This window comes from Colias eurytheme, chromosome 27 (genome assembly GCF_061535395.1).
Source record: "Colias eurytheme isolate Ceu_HAF_F1 chromosome 27, ilColEury1 Martin Lab GWU primary, whole genome shotgun sequence".
Lineage (NCBI taxonomy): Eukaryota > Metazoa > Arthropoda > Insecta > Lepidoptera > Pieridae > Colias > Colias eurytheme.
In genome coordinates this window covers 4,893,320-4,920,272 of record NC_143006.1, presented here as the reverse complement: position 1 = coordinate 4,920,272, position 26,953 = coordinate 4,893,320, and the positions used below count along the sequence as shown (strand labels likewise).

Sequence of the window (26,953 nt, the reverse complement as noted above, 5' to 3'; positions counted from 1 at the left end):
ATTCGAATTATTTATCTTATAGTCCTTCAAGCTCTGCTATAGTTACTCAGGCTTAAAAATATCGGTCATCGGAGTATCAATAAAAAATATTGAAGGACAGGTAAATAAAACAAGAAATAATATCCAAATATTTATTTAAGCATTCCCAACATATTTATGGTATCTTTTATACATTGTATACATATTTGTTAACGTCATTTGCCCTATAGACCCCGCAAGGCCTCGTCGTAAGAACGCCATAGCGTAATTAGAATCAGACGCTTGTATTAGCAAAACAATGGAATTTTCTAAATGTTGTCTTATTATTTTTGGTGGGGGAGATTTTTCGAGCCAGGAACAAAAGTCAGCGACTGCGTAAGCTGATATACGAGATACGTGGGCTTTCCGTTTCGATATGGATTGGGTTAACCTGTAAAAAGAATTATTGTCTTACCACAAAAAAACTTTAGACAGGGTTTAACTTTAAGCGCGGGTTCTCTTTAATCTGGTTTTGTCATATTTCACATAGACAACGATTAAAGTGACAGATCCCTGGTTTAAAGTTAGACTGAGTTTAAATTGTTTTGTGGTAATACCATTAGTTTTTAATAAATGTTTTAATTGAAACGTAGCTTTGTTATTTCTTTTAAGCTTTGCAATAACAAAAGTAACGGGGAGGGAAAAAGGGAGAGAAATAAAATTTTTAATTTACTAGTGTCCACTGTCCAAGTTATGGGCAGAGAAAAACATTTATTGCCACAGAAAAAAATATGTACCTACTAAGTTTTTTAATTCCAAAGTTAAAAAATACCATTCAGTAAAAATAAAAATATAAAAGTAGCAAAAATTAACAAGTCAATAAATTTTTGTTTTAAGTAAATTAATTTTATTTATTTTTTGAAGTGAAACTACTTTACGCGCGTTGAGAGTAAAACTTTAACGTCGCGTGATGGAAGTACCGTCACGTCATGGAATAAGGCGACGATTTTGGTACCTTTGAATATTGCCAAAGAAGTTTCACTTCTGACACGGCACACACGCTCTTTTTTTGTATTCACTAATATTAAAAAAATATACTCACTTCTCAATAGAATGTGCAATTTCAGCAAATTTATGTTCAATCAATCTGTCCGCTTCATTCATGGCTGTAGCTCTCGCACACATACACAAAACCAATGTTTTGTAACACTGCATTAGACATGGCCACCTGAAAATTATATATTATAGTTAACTAGCGGTCCGCCCCGGCTTCGCTTGTGGTACATGTTTACATTTTCTCTCCATACCATCCTCGTACTTCAAGAAATATTATAAAAGAATTTACCAAATCGGTTCAGCCGGTCTCGATTTTTGCGCTTAGCAACACATTTGGCGATTCATTTTTATTATTATAAAAGATACTAGCGGTCCGCCCCGGCTTCGCCCGTGGTACCTACATGTTTAAACTATCCTATCTCTCAAGTTGGATCGAACTGCACATGGTGTGCGAATTTTATTATAATCGGTTAAGTGGTTTAGGACTTAGGAGTCCATTGAGGACAAACATTGTGACACGAGATTTATATATATTAAGATAATTATATATGAACATTTTGGATAGGGTAGTTTTAAAAACTAGAAAGTTGATCGCAACGCCTTGTGCTCTGAATTTAATGTCAATTGTCAGAGACATTTTGCACAGTAGGTTTGGTGATACACCTACAAATATTGATATTTGGTAAAAATAAAGGGCCTATTTATTGCAGTAATTACGATTAAGTAAATAAATTGTCTTTTAATGCGAGTAAAATCCTTGAATAAAAAACTGTTTACCTTGAACCGGCAGAACATACACTAATTTTGCAATTAAACAATATTTGTAGAAGATAAACTACAAAAAATATTTAAAAAATTCATACCTATCTTCCAGCAGTTCATCCCTAGACAATATCATACTATTCAACACAGCAACACAACCCTCAAACAGTATGAAGAACGATTGCCAAGTGACTTCGCACCTTGAGTCTATGGCGCTACGGCCGAGAATGTAATGAATGAGTTGTTGTAATTCAAAGATGGCGTCTATGAATTTGTAGTCGAGGGAAATCTGGAAATAAAGTATAGTATATTTTAGTAGATTTATAAAATTAAATATTTTGTTATAAAAGACTTATTTAGTAATTCTTTACTTGTTTTAAATTATCATTAATAAACAAGTTGATTCGGCTAAAGAAATTAATTGTATATGATGATTAGACATCGGATTATATGCACTAACAAAATGCCAAAATATGCATGCAAATATGCACTAAAAAAGGCCGAAATATGCACTAAAAACGACTGATATGCCTAAAATATGCACAATACAAAATCAAAAAACCTTCATTATTTTTATATATTTAAATTATAGATTGTACAAAAACAGTGAAATTTTCTTGTAATTAAGTATAGTTTTTTTGCCAATATACAATTAAGCATTTTTACCAAATTTTCGAGCGCAAATTACCTTAACCTTAGACCATTTCGAGCTAAACTAAGCCCTTTTTTGGTATTCAACCCGTGTTTTAAGTTTTTAGCCCCAAAAGGGTAATCTAGCCCTATTTTGATTGGTTCAAAATTTACTTAAAATGGAGCCCATTTTGTAATTTTTTGCCATTTTACCATGCTAAAATAGGGTTTGTTTACTCGCTGAGCGTTCTGATTGGCTAATAAAGGTTAGTCGACCAGTAAAAAATTCCCGCTACTTAACGAAATATGCACGATTGGGGAAAAAGGCTAAAATATGCACTAACGCCGTAATTAGAGAGATTTATGCATTTGCATATGCAAATATGCAAATGCATATAATCCGATGTCTAATGATGATTAATTATGGTCTAAATGTGAAGAAAAAATTTAGTTAATATTTCATGAGTTTTCTTTTTAATAAAATAATAGTCATAGGTCTAATTTTGCAAGTAAATACTCAAAGTCATACTTTTTTTGCCGCCAAAATAACATCAGCCAATACATCCAAATCGATTTTCAACAATTCACAAATGGAATCTTCAATAATAACGTTCTTTTGATCGGCGCCATCTTGTATTTCCCCGCCATTCCAATAATGTTGCTGTATCCAAAATCTAATATTTTTCGTCGATCTAAATATTAATTTTTCCAATGCACTACATTTTGTGTCGATAATATTAGCTTTAAGAATATTAAGGCATAAATATTTTAGTACTTTTCTGCTTATTATTTGCGATGCTGTCACTTCTTCGTTCTTGAGGATTATGGATGGTTTCTAAAAACATGAAAATATTATTTTATAAATTATTACTCAGAAATAATAAAATAATGATTCAAATCTCCTATGTTTATAAAGGAACAAGCTGTCCTGCAAACGTTGTTCTGCCTCTTATCATTTAGAGGTATGAAAAATAGATGTTGGCCGATTCTCAGACCTACCCGTTATACAAAGAAAATTTCATGAGAATCGGTCCAGCCGTTTTGGAGGAGTATGGTAACTAACATTGGAATTGTATATATTAGATAAGGATTAAAGCAAAAGAATTAAAGTAAATGGACTCACCTTTAGAATACACAATGTATTCAAATCAGCAACAATATTATTCGCAAAGAATTCAACCGTAGACAATTCCGCCAAAAATTTCAAACTGACAGCCACTTCCTCTAGACAACTGTTATTTTTCTTTTGTCTATGGTCGAGTAGAATAAACAACCGCGATTTGACAGCGCGCCATATTTGCAAGAATAACTTGTCTTTGCTTTTGAAAATTTCGTGTGATTCCAACTTTTTTATGTATCGTAATATTACGTTGAGAAGTTGCATCGATGAATCTACGTGTATGTTTTTAGTGTCTGGATTTTCTATGGATTGTATCTGAAAGGAAAAAAAGTATGTTATCAAATATATTAGTTAAACAATGCTACAAATTATAATATTTATTTAATTTTATTGATATTGCACTGATAGGAAATTTTAAAATCTACTTTAAAGGGGCAAGATTTTCATACATAACTCTAACACCACCTATTGGTCATTATAAACATCGAATTTTTGGGGTAAAATTTAAATGTTCATACAGAGGATAGAGTTGATATCTTATCAGTTAATTCTGGAACCAAAATATATTGAATGAAGATAACTTTAATACTGCTACGAAATTAGTTAAGTTAAATTGTTATAAATTAAAATACTCACAGCATTTTGAACGAAGAAATCCAATCCTGACCATAGACAATCCATACTTTTTATTTCTGTACCGTCATTAGTTTCACATATCTTCAACAAAGTCAACGTATAAGCTCCCATCGCGTTAAGTGTTGCCATTGTTTCATCAGATATTACACTATTATCAGTGTTGCTAGCGTTCAAAACACTTTTACTAAAATCAACGTTTTTGAACGAATTTAACATAGCCTGGTTCAAATTGTCTTGTAAGTTTGCTAGAATTGATCTATACGCGCTCGTTGTTATATTTTTCTTTTCTTTAGCAATTAATGGTAATAAAATACATATAATTTGGAATACATCGTCATTAAAGTCACTGATACTCGTAATATCAACGACTTTTGTTTTAAAATTATTGAGCAATATCTCAACCATGTTCTTTACAACCTCTGGTTCTTTTTTAACCTTTTTGACAGCTGTTTCTAGAATGTTTTTGATTATCGATACGTGATTGGATGCTTTCGCGTTCAGTTTTAATAATTCCAGTATTCCATTTTCAAAATTAAATAATACTTCCACAGGGAATATTTTAAAAACATCAGGATTCTTCGGGCTTATTTCAAAAATGCTCTGTAGTATGTTGTTGATGGATCTTTTAACTTTTTTCGAGTTGCAACACTTTTTTAACGTCACCAATACAAATATGGCTGTTAGTTGGCAATTTTCGTCTAAATAATATATCTGTAGATGTTTCAACACTTCAATATATTTGACTATTTCTTCAAAGTTTTCTGTACTTATTGTTAAATTATTAAAATAATCATTTACATTATTATCTTTAAAGAAGGTAGTGATTTCAAAACTACCTTTTCCCAAACTTTTGCTAAACGACGAAGCATTTTCAAAGCTTTTTGTAATATTTTTAGCTACTTCAAAAACTAGAGCGTTTAGAAGCACTTTATTATTACAAATGCTGTCATTTTTAAAAATGTCTATATCTTGGTTATTTGAATACATTTTTATCAGACATTTTGCCAATTGTCTGTGCTGGCTTTTATCTAAATTGGCAAATAATACTTTAGCAAAATACTCATTATTCTGAAGGTTATTTGTACTTGATATCTGTTTAATCAGATGTGATTTAGTGTTTAATATTATTTCATCTATATTGTCAGTATTTGATTGTATTTTTAAAAGATGTAGGGCCATGGTTTTAACTAAGAGTAGATTGTCCTGAAAGAAATGACTAGTTAGTATTTATTACATTATACATTTTTAAAAACAGTATTACCAGTTTATTTCAAATATGTTTCGCATTGTAGAAGACTTAACAAATTATATACTAAAATCTTCTTCAAGAACCACTTTATGTGTGTAAAAAACCGCCTCAAAATCAGTTGCGAAGTTTTTAAGCATACATAGGGACAGACAGACAGCGATAACGACTTTGTTTAATACTATGTAGTGATAGTGTCAAAATTGCAAATAATTAAAATTAAAAAAGAAATTAATAATTAATTATTAATTATTTATAATACATTACTTTAAAAGAAAAATATTCTCACCAATAACATATTGTTTTCTTCAGTAACTTTGCTTGCTATATCCTTCCATTGTGATTCACTTAAACATGGTAAAACTGAATGTAAGTCAAAAACATCAGCACTTTGAACTTCAGGGAAATTCACTTTTGTGTTGCTATATTTGATATTCAATATTTTCAGTTGAGCAAAACTTATGCAAAGTTTTAGAAATGATGATAGTAATGAACTCTGTAAAAGAAATTAATGTACTGTTACGATTTTCTTATTTCTTAAAGGTAAGTCAAGTGGTTGTTACATTAAAAAAGAATGATCTATTAAAAGGTACTGAAAATATATGTATTTACACTTTAAATTCCTGTGCAAACATAGTAGAAGTATCTATCTCTATAAAAAATCCTAGTGCAGTTTAGACTTTTGACAACATATTTTACTAATATTTTTAAGGTATTATACATTACATGCAATAAACAACTAGTGAAGAAATAAATGAAATGAACACTTACACAATCCGATTTCAAAACACATTCACCAAATCTTTTCAAGCATTGATCTTCAAAGTTTTGGTATATCGTCCAGAATTCTTCACCAATAGGTAATGGTACTGTGTGATCGGCCATTTTGTTGTGGCATAGGAAACTCGACAAAATGGCGGAAACCATTCCTATTAGTGTCACTAAGGAAGGACCTGTAATATATGTATTTGTAATAAATGTTTTATAGATTGTAAAAATGATCACCTAAAAACCAATGTTACAAAATTTGCTTAATTCCTTTAAATATTTCATGAAAAAGGAATAAAACATGATTAAGCACAAATTGTCATACTTGAAATGGAAATTAAGTATTAATTACTTATTAAATCATTGGAAAAAGAACAGTATTATAAAATCAATAAGAGCATAGGAATTATTATTTTATGATAAAAAAGAGCGTGTGTGGGTGCTGAGCACACGTGTCAGAAGTAAAATTTGTTTGGCAAGATTCAAAGATACCAAAATCGTCGCCTTACTCCATAACTTGACGGTATTGCCATGACGCGACCTTGAAATTTTACTCTCAATGTACCTAAAGAAGTTTCACTTCAAAAATATGGCTACGTATCCAATATTAAATTGATTGTTTAAACCTATTTAAACCTATTGTTCATACATAAACATAACATAAAATATACTTACTGTTATTCCCATCTAAGCCCCTGACTAATTCCTCCAAATCTTTTTGTAACAAAAACAACAAATCCTTATTCTGCCTAAACATTAATTCCGACGTCAACTTGCCATACAATTCAACACAATTTGCCGGCATTATATCATATCCATTTACAATTTTGTTCCTCAATTTTTCGCAACACTCCTCATTGTCCATAGACTGGTTTAATTTATCTTTTAATTCTTCCTGTTTGCTATCATTTTTTTCGAGACAGCTTTTTAAATGTGGCAACATTTGATGGACAAAGTCTATGCCTTTACTCAACTTAAATAATGTTTGCAACAGAATTAAAATTGTGTCTGCATATGTTTCTAAAATGTTTGCTCCTTTTTTTGCTACCATTATTGGCGCAAGTAATTGTATCATTTTCTGATCGATTAAACCAGGATCCAGTTTTAATGATGTCTTTATTATTTTCAAACTGGTTTTATCCGGTTTTCCCTCCATTTTTAATGTACCCGTTATAACCTCTTGTAGGAATATAAGGAATATTTTCTTGGTTTCTTTAGATTTTTCGTTCAATGTGTCGCGTAGATGTACACTGATATCTACTTCATATTGTAATAATGCTTCTAGCATATTCAGAAAAATACTGCGTTTTATTTTATCGCCATTCTCTTCAAATGTTATAGTTGTTAGTTTTGTTACAGTATTTATATAACTCTGTGTCATGTCTAGAGAATTAACAACAATGATATAAAAGGCAAAGACAATTTGACTCTCATTTTTAAAACAGTTCACAAATACTTTGATGAAGTCCGATAAAAATTTGGGTTCTTTATTAGAACGGCCATTTGGGAATGTTAAAAATGTGTCCATTATTTTTATTACAGATTCAATGTTATCGTTTTTTTCTTCCAACAAAGAATTGTCTTTTCGTATTAAATTATTTAAATACCGTGCAAAGAAAGATCTTTTATTCAACGGAAATAAAACATTTTGACAGAGATTGAGTACACTTTTTTCATTGTTAGTGTTCAAAAAGCTAAAAATAGTTTCCAGTCTGTCTTCTGCCAATATTTTGAGTACAAATTCAAACTTTTTCCGACATTCTTTGTAATATTTTGTTATGTGGTTAAATATTTTGTTGATTATTATTGTATTTTGCTCTGAATTAGATAAATGCTGTAACACAGTCATAGTTATGGAGAGATAGTCTTCGACTTGTGCGCTCAATTGCTGAGATATTTTTGGATTTTCTATGAAGGATATTATGTGCTGTATTTCCTCATCTTGTATGTCGTTTTTGTTGAGATATTGTACTACAATCTGCAAATAGATATTGTATAATAAGTTGAAAGTAAAATATATATTGCAAAGATTTGATTTTTAGTTTGTTTGATACAATTTGACTAAATACTACTTATTTGATTGAATACAAATCTTTTAAATTACCCTTATAAAATAGTAATGTCATATTGTTCCTTATCAAACTCATCCAATACAGCTGGACTGATTGTTATGAATTTGTGTGCTAACCTTCATTTTGTATAACCCTAATTGATAAGCAGAACAATGCTTGCCGGGTCAGCAAGCTCCCCCCAGCTAGTATATAATAATATTGCTTACCTTTATAAGTTTATACTTCAATTCAACAGTAAAATCATCAACATTATTTAACCAGCTTAATACATCCTTGAAGTCCTTATTTGTTATTTTTTTATTACATGTTATTTCTTCCAGCCAGTTACCTATTACTCTCTCTTTAGGTGTTGTAGGAAAATGCTCGGAAAATGCTACATTTTTCGCAAGGCGGAATCTCTTTGCTAAAGGTGTGGAATCATCTTCTAGACGTCGCTTTAATTCTGTGGAAAAGATTTTTGAAACATTAAAATTTATAAGACGTAGAAACGTGTGAATTAAACGTGATCTTGACTAATAAATATGCAGCAAATGCTACATACGCATTTGTAATTAACTTTTCAATGTGATAATAGTATTCAATTATAAAAAAGATGCAATATAAAGGAGAATTAGATGTTAAAATAAGTCTTTTAATATTGTAGAGGTTATGTTGTTAAATAAACATATATTTCTTACCATTCAATGGATGAGACATTTTTAGAAGTTTGTAATTTACAAACACAATACAGCGTATTAATTAATGTAAGATTTAATCATAATAATTATTTAAATGATTTATAAAATGTATTATTAAAGTACACACAATTTGTACACAAAACACATGGATTTGTTATGACATAAAGATTGACAGTTGACACATGACAAATATAGATAATTAACCAGCCACTTTTATCATGTTACCCCACACAGACTATAATTTTAATTTATTATGTAATTTGTAATTTGTATTAATTTTTTGATCACTGTTACGAATACGATATTAGGTACATTGTTTTAAAGCGTAATATTTGTTCAGTTAGATATTTTATCTAGTTGATTGTATTATTTAAATTAATTAATTTTAGATTATTTCAATGTTTGTAATTCATCCACAATAAATCCGCGTGCATCAGAGAAAATAAAGCTATTTGGTTTAATCATAAAGGCAAATACTTCCATACATAGTTATTAGTTAGTTTTATTTATTTATTTTTATAAATATATTATGAGAGATAAAAATAATACATTGTAAAAAAAAAACAAAGCACGAAATACCTTGTAAGAACGTTGGTATTTAAATGCAATAATATAACTTAACTGCACACTAGTCCATGAAAATATGACATTCATATGGTCAACCTTGATTTTATTTAGGTCACGGGCCATGGCCGTTGGGGGTTTACCGTTCTGTTCAATGGAGATTACATCAAGGAGATGTACATTGTAAACGCTTCCTGTCCTTCAGTTTTAATTTGTTAACGTTGGTCTTTAAAGCAGTTTGTATTTTTTTGCCACAATACTTGTATGTTCACTTAGGTATGAACGAGGAAAACCCCTCAGATACTTAGATTTAATTTGAATGTATTAATTATTATTTTAAATAAAAAAAATATATTTAAAGTTACTTGTTGTCTTCAGGTTTGTAATAAAATTTGTAAGAAGATATGACGACAAATTTTATTACCTAAGTACCTACCTACCTAAAAAGAGAGGTTGATTTGCACAATAACTGCTTATTAAGAAAAATAGTTAATGAAACAACAAAAGTCTTCAATTTCTATCAACTTAGACCGAATTTTGTGAGAAAAATAAGTTATGAATGACCATTCTTATACATATAATAAGCAATCTTAACATCGCGATAACCGATCTAAAAATAAATAATTGAATGAGCGCGGGTTTCATTCATAAAAAATGGTCGCCATTTTGTGTTAATACAAGATTAAACATGTCCGTCACGGTCGCCGTAAACAAAATAGGCCAAGGATGGGCTTTGCGCAGGCGCGAACTGATTGATTTTCCCCTGACGTCACAAAATGTCCGCCATACCACTGCAAACCTTAGTATAAAACGTTAAAATACAAGATTTCTGGCATACTTTCGCCCAAATGGATATCAGATGTACTAAGCTTTGTCAGTTAAAGTAACGGTTTTATTTTTAAACATTCAAATTGTTAAATGATTTACGTTTTTTTTACGACGGTAGTTTAGGTCACAATGATTCGCAGATCGCTCATAAGTTTAATATCGGCTGCGGATTCCGCTATGTGCTCCCTGATGAAGTTTCTGTGTTTCTGTGAGTATTTGCCATTTCTATTTTATTTATAATCTTTGACTAACTTCTAATTCCCACAGAGAATTAAAATAATCGAGGATATTTCAAGCTTTTTTTCATTTTTCACAAAAGCTTTATCACTGAATTTTTTGTTGCAAAGATATAATAATTTAGGGGATATTTGAAAAATACTAGAAAATGTAAGGTGCATATTTAATAAAGAACAATATACATTTATTTTGATTATCAAAATTGAAGCTATCAAAACAGTGGAACAAAAGATTTTTGGTGTAGGTCCGTAAGACCCTCAACATCATTCAAAATTAAAAAATATATTAATTGTTCATACCCACGTATTAATTTACTTGATAGATTACATATTTTTTATTATAATTGCTGACTATGTACTTTTCTAATTTGTAACAAATTTTTATAAAAATAAACGCAATCGTTTTATCGTGTTTTATCGAAATCGTTAATAAAAAAAACGTGAAATTGTTCATGGCAGCCCCATTGCAATAGTTAATTTATTTGGAACATTTTTATCGCAAATTTATATAGTTTCCTGTAGTAAGTACTTAAAAAATATACACGATCTCTGTTTTTAAGGGCATCGCAGTTATGTTTAAATTGCATTGTTTCCAATTAATGTGCCTGTTACTAAGTTTTTATTTTATAAATGGCAATAATTAAGTAATTGTGAATCACAATGCGGAAAAGAGGACCTAACCTAGATTGTCCGTCTCTTCCTTCCAAGAATCGATTTAAATCTAGACAGCCTAGTTTTAATACATTGTTCCTAGGTAATACAATTTACAGTTAGGCCTTTATTTTCCCGTTGGATAAAATAATAGAAGATATTTTCTTTGAGGGCATTTTCTTATTTCGAACATAATTTTCTTTAAAGTAGGTTAAAATTGTCTAAATATTTTAACAAAACTGTGACTTTCTAAGGAAACACATACGACTAGGAACCTTCTCTAATTAATGAAAGTCGGTTATAAATCCTTAACAGATAGCCTAGATTTTATGACCAAAGCTATTTATATATTCTAATAAAAACTTATTCAAATTCATAATATACAGAAATATATTTATTTCACGAAAATTCTTGGCATCGACATCGACTTAAAGACAAGGAAAAACAACCTTTATTAGTAGGTAGGGTAGTTGAATATTCGCCTACCCTACTTACATAACTGAAAACAAATATTTTCTTTGGAAATAGATACGTATTTTTCCGACCCCGGCTTGATTGTTGATTTTAATATCTGGTGAAGTGTTTGGACAAACCGAGAGAGGAGAGAATAAATATTTTGTAAGTAAATATATCTCATATTGCTTAGATATTATTGTTAGCCTTTAGGTTAGTAAAATATAAAAGTGAGTTCATGAAAAAAAATTAATAAATCTATTTTACGGTATCACTGAAAAAAAATAAAAATAAGTCATATTTATAAACTGTTTAGTAAATGTAACGTAAATAATATACATATTTAATTGAGTTTTTGTAAAATATAAATTAAGACCGTTAATTTTCATGCGATACCTTCATGATACAATAAAATTATGCTCTGAAGTGATGTTCACGATTATCCGAATTACACCTACATTCGGAATTCCCTTAATGTACTAAATATTATAATGTTATTAGTGGTTTAAAGAAGACGAAGGAAATTTAATTAAAGTATTTCAGGAAAAGCTAGATATATGATAAACAAGAACGTAGATATTACTACAAATACCACTGTGTTATGAAGTTAAATGAAACCTTTTTTGTAAAATAACTTTACTATTTATAAAAGGAAATTCCTACTATGAAAGGTAGGCACGTAATAATATAATGTGTGTATTATGTTATTTTCAAAACCATTACCACATAATATAAGTATAGTAATACCAGCCATTACTTTAGATTGGAAAGTGCTATAGCGTTGATAAAGTTATATGAAAATGAGGGTAGTTAAATTGATTTCTCTATCTACGCCTACGATTTTGATCGTGTGGGTTTAAAGGTACGTCAGAGGTTGCATAATAGTAATTAAGACTAATAAAACAATTACCTATTTGTAGGCTGAAATAGATACCGTGAATACTTGATTAGTATGACCGTGATTTGTTAATTGTGAAGGTAGTTTAAGACTGTCTATTCAAAACATTTGAAGATAGAAAAAAATATGAGATTGTGTTTTAATTTAAGTGATGATCTAGTGAGCTTTCTATAACCGGTTTTTGTTTCTTTGATTCTTCTGAACTTGGATTCCTTTAAGCTTTATTTTTGGCACGATTTTTAATTCCTACAGCATCTATTATAGAAATGAATCATATGAATGTCTCCTTGTAATATATTTGTGTATGGATTACACCCAAATAGTTTTAATATCAGAATGTTTTGGGAATGTCAATTATGCAAATAATAAAGCAATTACGTCATCATTAGAATAATTTAATGTAGGTCCCACAACAGGGGTCGCGGAAGAATTCTAACAAATACCCGCGGCCCCATCATTAAAGCGGCTCGACGGAACACAGTGGGGTTTTTAGTCGGTAAGAATCCGACATAACCCACGGCTCCTTCCCCGGGGGCCGTGGGTATCTTTGGAAGATTTCCCCACTATAAAAAAAAAAAAAAAAAAAAAAAAGGTCCCACAACAGGGACCGAGTTGGCACTTGGCTCCCACGACATTCATGTATTTGTTAATTATTGTATGTTGTAATTAGTACACATAATTAGGTTTCAGGTTTGATTAGCGTACCTAAAATGGTTAATCACACGCGATTTTTAATAGTCTTGTAAAAACAATAAATTATACTATTTAAACCAAATAATATTTAAGCAATAATTTATACCTATAGTTGATATTTTGGTAGATATGACTGTCGCTAGTCGTTACGTTAAGCTCATGTCCATAGAGGTATAAAAAATATAATATTTAATTATTATAATACTAGCGGTCCGCCCCGGCTTCGCCCGTGGTACATATTTCGCAATAAAAAGTAGCCTATGTCCTTTCTCGGGTATCAAAATATATCCATACCAAATTTCATGTAAATTGGTTCAGTAGTTTAGGCGTGATTGAGTAACAGACAGACAGACAGAGTTACTTTCGCATTTATAATATTATAGTATGGATTGTAATTGTATACATCACAATCAGTGAACAAAATAAACTTTGTCTTTTAACACAAGGGAAAAAAGATAAGGAAAGTCGAGGTTTATGTCTTAAGGGTGATAGATATATGAAATATAAAATTAACTGTAGAAAGATTAATCTATTCTGAGCCATTGTTCAATATTAATGAACCTTCCAGAAAATGGAGCTCGATTGATTTCCATAACTCGAAATAGGAAAGGTCTAGTTAATTTTAGTCTGACATTTTAATTAGTTGCTCATGGTTAGTGTGAATTGATTTCGTGTGAAATAATGATATTCTTGTCATTTAACATTCTTAATAGGTTGAATTTATTCAATTGTTTTAATATTACACAGAAGTTTTCAGAAATAGGGGATTGGTAGGTGGTTACAAACGTAAAGTAGGCATTGATTATGCGGGGGTGGTACAGGGATCTCTGCTGGGCCTGGTTTTGTTTAATACGTATAACGGTAATGGCTTTATATTTAAAAAAAATTGCATAGTTGTTATTGACCTTGAATAGCAAGTGGTGATACATAATAGTAAAGAGAGTAGGTAATTTGTATGCAACATTCATTTCAGTGGAATAAAATTATTATGCTCGTCAATTAGTTGAAAACATATTCAACTAAATACAACTTAACCATACGCATTATGTATGTTTGTTTTACTAGATTAGTATTTTCGTACCGCATGTAATATAGTAAATTACATTTGGTTTCTATTCCGTTGAGAGCTTTTATTTGATTATTCAGAGTACAACATTCCTGTGTGGTATATTACATAACTAGCTTTCCGCCCGCGGCTTCGCCCGCTTTGTCTAAAACATAATAAATTATAGGTATACTAAAACCTTGAATCACTCTATATCTATTAAAAAAAGACGTGTGGCACTCGGGGACTGCCGCGGTAAAGCTATTGCATAGCATGCCTCCAAGCCACACCTCCGAGCCCGTCCCCGTGGGGAGCGTGAGGTTTTTTCGTTACGGAATTTCTCGATTCAGTCCCCGCGCTCAAGGCCCGCGATAGAAGCTATGCAATAGCTTAAAAAAACCGCATCAAAATCCGTTGCGTAGTTTTAAAGATTTAAGCATACATAGGGACATAGGGACAGAGAAAGCGACTTTGTTTTATACTATGTAGTGATGATAATAATGAGTATTTTGGTTAGTTATGCTTTTCAGTAAACGCAGAATACGTTTCCTTGTAAATAATTTAAAACATAACGTAGTGTAGGATGTTAATCTAAAAATCATAGAAACAGATACGTAATCGGATTCTTAGGACGGAAAACACTTCCTAAAAATATATTACAACTTCGTTTTAATTTTTGTTTACATGTATTTTTTTTGTTGTTCTTAATAGAAACTCTTGGTTAAAACTAAGTTTTTAAAATTTCAGGCTTGTTAACAGTTTCTGCTACGCTAACGTCGGTCGGTCTTTATTGTTTTACATCAAAAGCTTTAATTATATCTTTAGTACTAATATTATTAGATTAAAAGAAGCTGATCAATACCAAAAGTTTCAGGCTCGAGTCGAAACGTGACTGACTTAGAAAGTTTTGCTTTTAGGGATAGCCTGAAATTGTTAATTCTGTTAGAAACCAACAGTGAACGTAATTGTTTGGAACACGAAATAGTTTTGAGCTCCTTTGTAGTTAGTAAAGCAGTATTATGCTATATGTAGTAAAGCTATGTTTATGATTGTTTACGCTTCACTCGTCCCTAAAGATAGGGAACGTCTCAAACTTTTTTCATGCATTATTGTTTTTATTCTGATCCTATTTTAAGATACGGTAAGGAAACAAATATCTGAATTAAAATTATGCTTATACAGCTGAACAGTTTGTTTAATTGAAATTGCAAATATCAGGAGCTACGGATTTAAAAAATATCCGTGTTAGATCGCCCATTTATCTATATAGGTTATATATATCATCAAGGTAAATCCAATAGGAGCGGTGCGCGAAAAATAGTATAAAATAATTTCGTGGTTCGCTAACATTATGTTAACAGACACATGACATTTTGACAAAAGGTTAGGCACCTAATGTCATTTGTCTTGTCGGGCCATAAGAAAAATGGCGGTATGACACTCTGACGTATCACGTAATGTACTTCAACTTTTTCATTTTCCATTATGAAAAATTAGGTTTTCTACACCTTGGATATCTGTTATACCTTTTCCTTTTATAATTTTACGACATATACCTTCCAAAGAAACTAGGTTGTAAAAAGCTCAAATCACATGGAAAGCTCAATTTCACAAAAAAATTCAAATCACATGAAAAGCTCAATTTCACAAAAAGCTCAAATCACACGGAAAGCTCAATGTAACAAAAAGCTCAAATCACATGGAAAGCTCAATGTAACAAAAAGCTCAAATCACATGGAAAGCTCAATATAACAAAAAGCTCAAATCACATGGAAAGCTCAATTTCACAAAAAGCTCAAATTACATAGAAAGCTCAAATCATATAGAAAGCTCAATTTCACAAAAAAATTCAAATCACATGAAAAGCTCAATTTCACAAAAAGCTCAAATCACACGGAAAGCTCAATGTAACAAAAAGCTCAAATCACATGAAAAGCTCAATGTAACAAAAAGCTCAAATCACATGGAAAGCTCAATTTTACAAAAAGCTGAAATCACACGGAAAGCTCAATTTCACAAAAAGCTCAAATCACATGGAAAGCTCAAATCACATGGAAAGCTCAATGTAACAAAAAGCTCAAATCACATGGAAAGCGAGTGATTTTGAGAGAAATTGAGTTTTTGAATTGATTTAACAAAAAGCTAATACAATTATTAGTTCTTATTGTTATTGCTTTACAGTTTACAATTTTACTACGTATCTATTTATTTATCGACATTACAATAATAGGTAACTTCCTAGCGTTGATTTAAAGAATTTAAATCATGTACTAGGCAACCAGAAGATATTAGTAAGTGCAATTGAAACAAAGTGAAAAGTCATTATGAATCTATGAGTGAACGAAAAGTACCAACCACAGACACTAATAACGCGCCATGTTACATACATAGACAACAATCGCCAGAATAAATTGCCAATATCTCGAGTTCATGAATGAACGATTTTAATAGTTCGCGCCACTGCTTCTACTGGCCCAGCTTTGTTCTATTTTTAATTTAGGTACCTACGTTATTTTTTTTTTTAGATTTCGAATGCTGTGATTGAATTTGAAGTTGAAGGTTTTCTTTTTTTAAATTGAATATCCAATCCTTTTATTCCTTTTATTTTGTAATCTAAGATCTAATCCAAATTAAATAACGACAAATGAAATTGATTTGTATTTTTTATGAATTTGAGGGCAGATATTATGGTCGATCTGGAAGATTTTACGATGACCAATTGATAAGTTTCACTTATTCTTTATTACAAAAAATTTATGTTTATTGTAGTTAGTTAGTACAATAAATTTTATTGAAATATAATCACTTCATGTTGTAAAACAAAGTTACAGCAACTATCGCTATCTGTCCGCCCCATTGTTATTGTAGTTGTGTATAGAATTTGTTGGTTTAATTTCAATATATAGAATAATGTACAAATTCACTATAAGAGAAATTCTCATCTACTTATCGTCGTATTTCAAAGTAGACTTAGAGTAGTTCTAAATCCTTTATTAGTCCTTACGTGTTTCAATTAGAATGTCCTACATATCACAACCGTCTGTCTAGATTAATCTCAGTGGGCTATAATTTTCCATTTACATGCTACGTAGTGATGTGCCATTTGTTATCGATAAATATTAATTTTGCTACTATTGTACTTGTCACAGCGACTCATATTATAAGTATAATTCATTGTTCGATGATTTTTTCTTTTACTTTATTTTAAATTTGCTAGACAATAAGGCGATATGTGTATGTTAGGAAATGTATAGCTGAGTCGTTTTTCTTATGCTAAGCAAAGAAATTAAATGATAATCTCCTATTTACATAATGTTAAGTCATTTTGTGTTCAAATAAAAGTATGTGTTAAAACTTCACAAAAGGGAAACACATTTAAACACAGTTGTAGTATACCTACTTTTGTATATGACAAATAATATCCGAGAACAAGAATAAATCAACTTATTATTACAATATTAAAACTATCGATAAATTACGTACCAACCCTATCTCATCGCGACTCAAGTCATGAATGCTTGTACTAGCTATGCACTCTATCAAAACACACAAGGAAAATGTGCTCCAGATATTTTGAAAGAGCATCCAACGATTGTTTTAATTCTCTGTCTATTGACTGTTAATTCTTAGTTTTATATTGCGTGAATGTGGTAATCTATGTGGTATCTTTTGGCAGTGATGGTGGTATGTTCAGTGCATAGCTTGCAACTCGACAATATTGCTTCGACCAGGCGGCCACGGATAACTAAGTATAGCAAGACGACGCTGTCGCCGGGGTCAACGGTAATTATATGGATATAATAATTAATAAGGGAAAGCAAAAATAGTACCTAAGAATTAAGAACTGTAAGATTTTTGGAGCGTTGGTTGAAGACTGTTGATGATTGGAAATTCTCCTTGGAAATATTATTGGAAATTCCGACCATAAAACTTGGCTTGGCACAGAGCTGAATCAATCGAACTATTACTAATAACCCTGTCTATTTTAATAGCAATTCTTCTGACTTTGATAGTCAGAATAATCTAAATATACTGTTATAGGTAGAAAATACAATAGATAAGATAGTGACTACAATACAATAGTATTGATAGTTGGAACTGATCTGCTGCACTAAGGTCTATTATTGTAGATGCTCTGCTTCCCGTGTTTTGATTTAAATATTGTTAGATGTTATAGCAAATATAAGAATTAAACTGTACCTGTCTGTGTATTTTAGATCTCTCGAAGAGATTCTAAATAGACGGTGGAAAATTTTATGAATGTTCGTCAATAATAATTTGACGCTTGCCAGTCAATTTCAATACGCAATTTTGCCAGCAACATTCTTACAGGTCAACAAGGACTCAACGGTTTTTGGGAATTTTTTTACCATGAATGCGTAGATAAGAATATTTTAAGCAATATCTGAAGCTGATGCAATTTAGATACAATTAACCTTATATCTTCTATGCAGAAAACCTTTATTATGAAATTAGGTGTATTTATCCAGATACCTCGCGGTGAAGCTAGTAACTTTATAACTTCCAGGAGCCAGCTACCGAACGCAGCTTGTTGACGGCCACATATCGTCTCCAAGGGAGTGGGGGGGAGACATGTATCCTGCTGGTTGTGGACGCATTACTGGATATATCTTATATGACCAAACTTAATGAACGGGCTGTGAGTATTTTGTTTATGATGGATTAAAAACGGATCATAAAATTTGCTCCTCTTTAGTAGCTGATTTTGATGACAAAATGAATTATTGCTTTGAATCTATTGCATTAAAATTCCGATATATTTTACGTACAAAATGTTGGCAAAAAGTGACAAATAATATATTGCTTGCAATATTAGTGGTCAAGTTCTTTCGATACCGATGTAGAGAACGATATTAACCTAATTTATGTAGAAAACGATGATACTTCTGTAGAAAAGGTAACCAAGGGCACAATATATTTAGTAGGTAATATTGGGTACAATACCTACAGACGTCATAATAATAGTTCTAATTCTAAACAAAGGCCAAAGGCCAGGGCTTTAATGAAAGCGCTGAAAGTAATTTTGTCATCAGTAGAGCACTAACTAGTAACTACCTACATAATAATATAGTCACCTTAATCGTTACAAAATTAGTCTGGTAATTTTCTGTAACACTGAAGTAACTGACAAAGGCTATGGCTTTGTGAAATGCCTTTTAATGTGTTGATAAGTCGTTTTGGTAATTGGTAAACAATGCAAGAGGCATTGCTTTCTCATAATGCTGTGTTTCATACTATACAGTTATATGCACGATTTTTATAGCAAAGTAAGCATATTATGGTTGCGTCATCTTAGGTGGTATCTTAGGTGGATGAATGGTAGTACTCATAAACACTACTAACACTGATGGGGTCGTTCCGGGCAAAGGCCTCTGACTATCTTTGATAAAATGTAAATAATTTCGAAGGACGCGAACACATTCGTGCCGAACAACGCGAATGTCGCTGGATCGTGTAAAGAAGCGGACATCGAGACCTTGGTGCTATCTTTCAAGGAGTTTGCATTGGAGTGGACTTTTGCTAAGGTATGGTAATTAATCTGTTGTTAGTTATACAGGTCAAATATATTTACAGTACCTACTCCAAAAGTAATAATGCGCATAGAAATCTTCGTCACTGTTCGGCAACTGTCATATTCCCGGAGTCGAGCGTCCGAAGATGATATGTATATAGAGTGGTTAAATGCATTTATGCATTTATTTATTTTATTCGGTTTAAAGAACTTTATTTATCTCATAAAATAAACAAGAACAATACAATGATCTTTTACACATATGAGAAATAACAATTTTGCAGTTAGTATAACACAATCAGCTATCGAAATTAGTTAAGTATGTGATTTTTATTTACGCATTATTAATTTTGGAGTAATGTAAATGATTTTTCTTTGATATATTATTTGATTATTCTATGTATTTATTTATTGAAAAACTCATGACATAAAAATTTGGATAAACGGCATGAAACGAAAAATATCATCGTTTCTTTCCGGAAAAGCAAATAAACATTTCTTCTTTTTATTGAAGTCCAATGGCAAAATAGAGCCTTATCTTTAACACCAAAAATTTCAATACTATTCAATCTTATTGGCCGGACTGATATTAATGCGTACAACATAAAATGTCTACTATACCACAAAAGAACGAAGAATAAGTTAAGGACGTATCGATGCATAAAACATAAAATATCGACTGGACCACAGTAATAAGATTTACCTACATGAGCCTCCTCGGTACAGTGGTTGACGCGTGAGCGTAACACCGAGGGGTCCTGGGTTCGATTCCCGGTGGAGACGAAGAAAAAAAATGTCTCGGTCTGGTAGGACACAGAAGGCTGATCACCTACTTGTCCCTAAAGAAAATAGATCAGTGAAATAGATGTATATATGCATCTGCCCCTTACCCCACTAGGGGACATGGGACTTCACTTTTACATGAGCAATACAGTAGTGCAAACTTCAGCCCAGTCAATCAACTATACCTTTACTATTTGACTCCTACAGACCCCAGGCGGCGAACGTTGGTACGTCGACAGCATCCGACTAACATACAACTCGAGTGCCCGAATACTGGAACACGCAGCGAAGCAGGGTCGACGAGTTAGTCTCACAACTGGACCCAGGGCACTATTGTTTCCCACTCCGGTTGGCAAGTCGTTCGATTGTCCTGATGAATCTATCGTGGAATTGCTGGAAGAAGATGCTAGGTAAGTTTTTTGTGGATTTTGATGCGTATAGTGGAATATTATTGGATCATTCCATTAATTCAACCAGTTCTACTAACTATCAAAACATTTTTCTTCGTCGTAGACATTTCTCTGAACAACAATTTTCTACAAAATTCTTACTTGGATAGTAGAATACAACAAAAAACATCTGTAAACTAGAGAATTTAAAAAAATAACAGGTGATTTTATCCTTGATTGTTAATTGACTATTACCAATTCTTTAGGAATTGGTAATAGTCCATTGCTGGCTAGAAGATTATAATATACACCTATGTAATAATTCTGTATAGGCATAAATACAGAATTATTTACTTTATGGTCCCTAAGCACGCTTTTTCCAGCTCCACTATATTTAAAGTGACCTAAAATTAATTTAAATCGAATTCTTTCAGTAACCCCACCACAGCGCACCGTGCAAAACTGTACCTCCGTCAAATGCGTCTCCAACCGTTCATGTTCAAACGCGACGGTCTATTCGGCCCGCCATGGAAGTGCTCTGACGCTAACAGAACTCGTTCGGAAACCGCGCCAGTCGCTGTCGGTTCAGCACTGGCTATAGCAACCGCGGGAACGCTAGTAGGCTACGCGATTTGGCGGTATTTGAAAGTCAAAAAGGTCCAATATGACACGATGGAATGAAGGGGTTGAATGCGTTCTGAGTTTTTTTTTTCGAATTTTGTTGTTTGTGGCCTTTTTTTTTTAAGTTGAATTCGAATTTCAATTTTTTGGGGCATTTGTGGTGACCTAAAATAATTGTGGTTGATTATTTTATTTATGTTTTACTGTTCGTCATCAATTTTTTTAAATTTCGATTTCTTATCGTTCGTCATTTTTTTTTAAATTTAGATTTTTTTATTAAGATCTGAGTAATTATAATAATGATTACTCTATTTCATAATTTATTTTGTTTTATGAAAACGATTTTGAATCTCAATTATTAAATATTCTCGATAATTTATTGGTTTTTATTTATCGTATAATCGTTTTAAAATCAGAACGCATTCATAAAAAATTGATCTCAAAAATGTATGCCAATTACTCAATACATCCAAAATGCGATATTTTATCATGTATTTTGCCGCATGTGCAATGCGTAGTGTAAAGTTTGTACCAAAGCAGATCGTACGTGACTTTGGAACAGACTATACGTCTAGTGATGTATGTAAGAATATATCGACTATCGATAAATAGCGTTTGCGTCAAGTAATTAGAATTGTTATAGAAATTCGGAAATGTTATACGCGAATATTACACGTGTATTTATTAATGAAGCGAAATATAAATGCGAAAAATTTCGTAGTCGAACTCTTATGTAAGGGAATATTTTATCAGAGATATATAAAATAGTTGTTTAAAAACGTTGTTGATGGTTGATAATAATGTAAAAATGTATTTAATCCTCTCATATTCCCGCAAAACTATAGGATAGATTATTTCCGTTCACGGCATATTAATAGAATTAACAAAAAATATAATCGCACAATTTTGACCCTTTTAAAGTAGATATTGCGTTTGGAACGTTTTTTGTTAAATCTATTGGAATGTTGCGTGTAATGACGATTAAATAGACTTAGGTTAAGAGCAGTATTATTTGATTGAAATAATTGTTTCATGAGTAAGTCAAGGCGATTTGTTGGAGATAGTATCTATTGAATCTCATCCGATGAATCTATGCAGTGATTTTATTATGGATAAGTTAAAATTTTCTTGGTTCTATACAATATGTGCGGTATAAAAACGAATACGGAAATTTATTACGTATATGCATTTAGAGAGAGTTTGGTTTTTGTGGCTTTTCCTCGATGTCAGTGATTATTGAATTTAAAGAGGTTAATTTTTATCTTTACTTAAAATATATTAAGCACTACGTAAATACTCGATCGCTTTGACTTTTCATGTAATTGTCAATATAGCGTTTCCCTTGTTACTATTTAACACAGTATAATATATAAACATATCACACGATAATAAATATACACAATATAATTTATCAACATACGTTTGTAGTTATAATTATGGGATATATGTAATTAAATGATAATTTATTTTATAAATTGTTTGCGGTGTAGTGAACACTGATGATATTACGTGTACAAGCAATAAATACTTTTTTATTCGACGCCGTCGTTGCGACAAAGTGGCTGATATCGATGTTGTATTGTGCGCAAAACTTGGCTCCACTAGTGTAGGTTATAATATTATCAATTACGGTATAGTATTATAGGCCGCGCCAATAAATGAGCGAAATGAATGGCATTTTTGGATTCGATTATTTATTGGCGCGTTGTGTAATTGTTTAAATTACTGGTACATACTTGGTTATTGGTATGGGATATCGGCGTTAGGAATATGTTGTGATATTTTCCTCGCTCTTAGGCTGTAGTTCCATGTTTGATTAATAACAATAATAATTATTAATATTCTATTAGACAATACATTCGTTACAGTTGGTAAGTACAAACAACAAAAAAAGATAATGGAAATTTTCGATGTCCTGTACCAATAATCAAAAGTGCGAATATTTTTGTAGTGTTAACATATTGTATATTTATACTAAGTTACAGTATTCATAAGGATTTTCTGGTAATTTACTATTGACTGCTTTTTCACGTTAGTTGTGACTTGTGTGTTTTTGATAAATTCGATGTATTACTGAGTTAATATATTAATATGTAAGTTTTTTCATTAAAACTACCCCCACTTGTTTTAACTATTTGTCTTTATAATATGTATCAAGTATTAATTTCTTTATGATGATAAAAGGCAAAAGGAATATACTTTAACTAAAATCATTTCTCTAGAACTGTGGGTTGCATTAATTAAATTATTAAGCAAATTAAGCCTAATATTATGTGATTCTAATTTATCTACCTCTATTTACTTCCACGGTTTCTGTAAATATTTTTCTATTTCCTTTAGAAATTCATATTTAGTTTAACGAGTAAGTGAAAACACTAGTATCCAAGTTTTGCTAGTTAAGGTTGCTGTGTGTAAGCTTATTGTGAGGGCTATTTCTTTAATAAATACCTTATACTCATCAATTACTCTAACATATCGTTTTCGTGTAATCAAATAAGTTGTATGTTACTATTTTGGATCGTTGTTCGATCGGTATTGTTTGAGGTTAGCGTAAGTTAGTCTGTAATTCTCCACGTTAACGCTTTCTGCTGTATAAAGTGGCTTTAGTTTCGCGTATTCTTCTGCTTTTATTATGTATTTTTGAATTTTATACAAGATGCTCGTCTAACGTAATTTTATTCAATGTATTTCTAATCACGTGCCACTTTTTTGTATTCTTGCACTATCGTTTCGATTTACGATCTGTGTAATTTGACGCTGGTGTCTGTTACTGGATTAATCTCAAGATTCTTAGGAATGTAGAATTGTGAAGAGGAAGGAGTCCATTTTTTATAGTTTTATTTTCATTTTGTTAAATAGTTTATGCTTAGGTTCAGTAATTTATGTACGTTTATAAATTTAGTTCCATTCATAAATAGTAATTCAAATTTTTGTAATAATTTTACTATTTTATACAACAATGTTAATTCTGTCTAAGATTTTGAATACTACCTTACTTACTAACCTATCTACTTATTTAAATCCTCTAAATTGTATTTATTATAAACACTTGCAATTGCACGAGAGATATTTTGTCTAGTAACGGAACACCGGTAAAATTTTTATAATATAAAATTCTGTCTTAAGCTAAAAACTTTCTGAAAAATTTTCGAGTAGATAAGATGTCTATTTTCCTAATATTTTGTATTGGATTCCCGTAGCTGTTCCCTCGTGAGTTTATTAGCGTTATACATATCGGTGCATTTATATTAAAAATAAATATTATACTAAAATATTATATGCCATACGATTTGTCTTCCAATAACATTGATCTTATAACAATAGCGTTAAAGTATTGTAGCTTATTATATTAATTTTATATGTTACAATTATGAGCTGAGGTAAATCTTTACTTTTGAAAGATTTTGCAAAAATTAATCGAAATAACTAAATAACATACAGTCTACAATGTATTTCTATTTCATATGAATGATCTCGTCTGTGTGCTCTATCCTAACATGGTTTCAACAAATTATATGAGATTTGATTAAAAAAAGTTATCGTACAAAAGTGTACTTAAAGATTTACTTCAGTTCATAATTGAAGCATATATTTATATTACTATAGTGAAAAAGTGGTGATGTTATAATGCAACAGCTTTTAAAGGTAACAGAAACGTTCGTGATTTCCAAACACCAATTTTATGACGAGTTATATTCTACACAGCAATATATGCATATTCCTGGAATATAACATTTACCACTGAATAAATATAAGTGACATATCTCAAAAATTATCGTAATTTAGTGCGTTAATTTATGAAATTATCTTTATGAATAAATGACGTCGAAATTATTTGTTGTTATTTGATACCTGCTAGTTTTCCTTTATTTTAATAAAATCCTATTGAGATGCTAAATAACTTATACATATAAAACTATGGAATAACTAAACTTTCTAAGATAAATCAGACATTTTCAGTAGCAAAGCTAATTACTACCCTGCATTCAATATAATATTTATAACTGCGGAATCAAAAACAAATAGATCTATCACAGAAAACAAAAAGATACTATCACAGAAATTTACATTTTATCGATCTCCAAAATTATATAAGCACATCACTAAACACTATTGATTTGAACGCCATCTAGTGAACGTGCGCCAAACTAATTGGAATTATACTCTTCATTCCACTGTATTCAAATCAGAGTCGAATTTTATAGTATAGAGACATCTACAACAGTAGTTTTCACTTTGGGATTGTTAAGAGCTAGCGCGCAAGAGCAACTTATCTCCGCAACTATTTTGTCTCTCCCATCAACTCTATGGGGAGTTGCGTCGCTACGTGCGCGCACTTTCTTACTAGCCCATAGAGTAGATGGGAGAGACAAAATAGTTGCGGAGACAAAAGTTGCTCTAATACAAAACAAAATTAATCTCTAACACCAAAGATAATATTATACACACCCAAACTATTAGGTACTAACACATCTTAGAGCGAGCGCGCACGAGCAACTTTGTCTCCGCAACTATTTTGTCTCTCCCATCAATTTGTATGGGGAGTTGCGTCGCGACGTGCGCGCACTTTCATACTAGCCCATAGGTGGGAGAGACAAAATAGTTGCGGAGACAAAGTTGCTCGTGCGCGCTAGCTCTTATTATTGGAAAGGGTCACTTCACACTTGTTATATTGTAACCCTCACAATTTAATCCATAATTAGCCCTCAGGGGAGCCAATAAACTTACACGTTTTGGAGATAAATAATTTATAATCTTACAGATGATGAATTTCGATTATGAGATAGATAAAAAATATCAATACACGGAAAATCAAATACTTAGTTTCATTTAATTAAATAATACATACCTACTTACCTACACGTCATATTGTAGGTACACTAGCGGTCCGCCCCGGCTTCGCCCGTGGTACATATTTCGCAATAAAAGGTAGCCTATGTTCTTTCTCAGGGTATAAAGATTGTCTGTGCCAAATTTCATCAAAATCGGTCCAGTAGTTAATGCGTGAAGACCATACAAACATACATAATTACATAATTAGGTACAAACTACAAACCTTTCCTCTTTATAATATTATACCTATAGATTTAATTGCGGTTTCATTCCACTTATTAAAATTTAATTTCACCAAGAACATGCAGACAATGTGGATATTTATTTTTACCCGACTACGGCAAAGCAAAAGGAGGGTTATGATTTTGACAGGCAATGTATGAATGTATGTATGTTCATCTGTTCCCTCGTAACTTCTAAACTACTTATCAGAATTCGACAAATGACATAATATGATTACTTTATTATTGATTATTATTGACCCCTCAAAACTTATTTAAC

The 26,953-nt window shown here is 31.3% G+C and overlaps 2 protein-coding genes across 2 annotated transcripts; one reads left to right on the top strand and one right to left on the bottom strand.

Annotated features, from left to right (window-relative positions):
- Positions 1-117: 117 nt before the first annotated feature.
- LOC149896885 (uncharacterized) lies at positions 118-9,066 on the bottom strand. Its single transcript, XM_090117227.1, has 11 exons — positions 8,926-9,066; positions 8,455-8,690; positions 6,852-8,154; positions 6,180-6,361; positions 5,698-5,904; positions 4,163-5,365; positions 3,530-3,841; positions 2,936-3,241; positions 1,878-2,065; positions 1,061-1,186; positions 118-409 (listed from the first exon to the last, which is right to left on the bottom strand). Exons 1-11 carry the CDS (start codon positions 8,942-8,944, stop codon positions 136-138), a joined length of 4,356 nt encoding a protein of 1,451 aa, XP_089973353.1. The 5' UTR covers positions 8,945-9,066; the 3' UTR covers positions 118-135.
- A 1,227-nt stretch (positions 9,067-10,293) lies between these two features.
- LOC149896884 (lysosome-associated membrane glycoprotein 5) lies at positions 10,294-25,453 on the top strand. The gene is made up of 6 exons (XM_090117247.1): positions 10,294-10,525; positions 17,970-18,076; positions 18,822-18,953; positions 19,723-19,839; positions 20,817-21,019; positions 21,433-25,453. The coding sequence occupies exons 1-6, from the start codon at positions 10,447-10,449 to the stop codon at positions 21,677-21,679; spliced, it is 885 nt and encodes a 294-aa protein (XP_089973373.1). The 5' UTR covers positions 10,294-10,446; the 3' UTR covers positions 21,680-25,453.
- Positions 25,454-26,953: the final 1,500 nt, after the last annotated feature.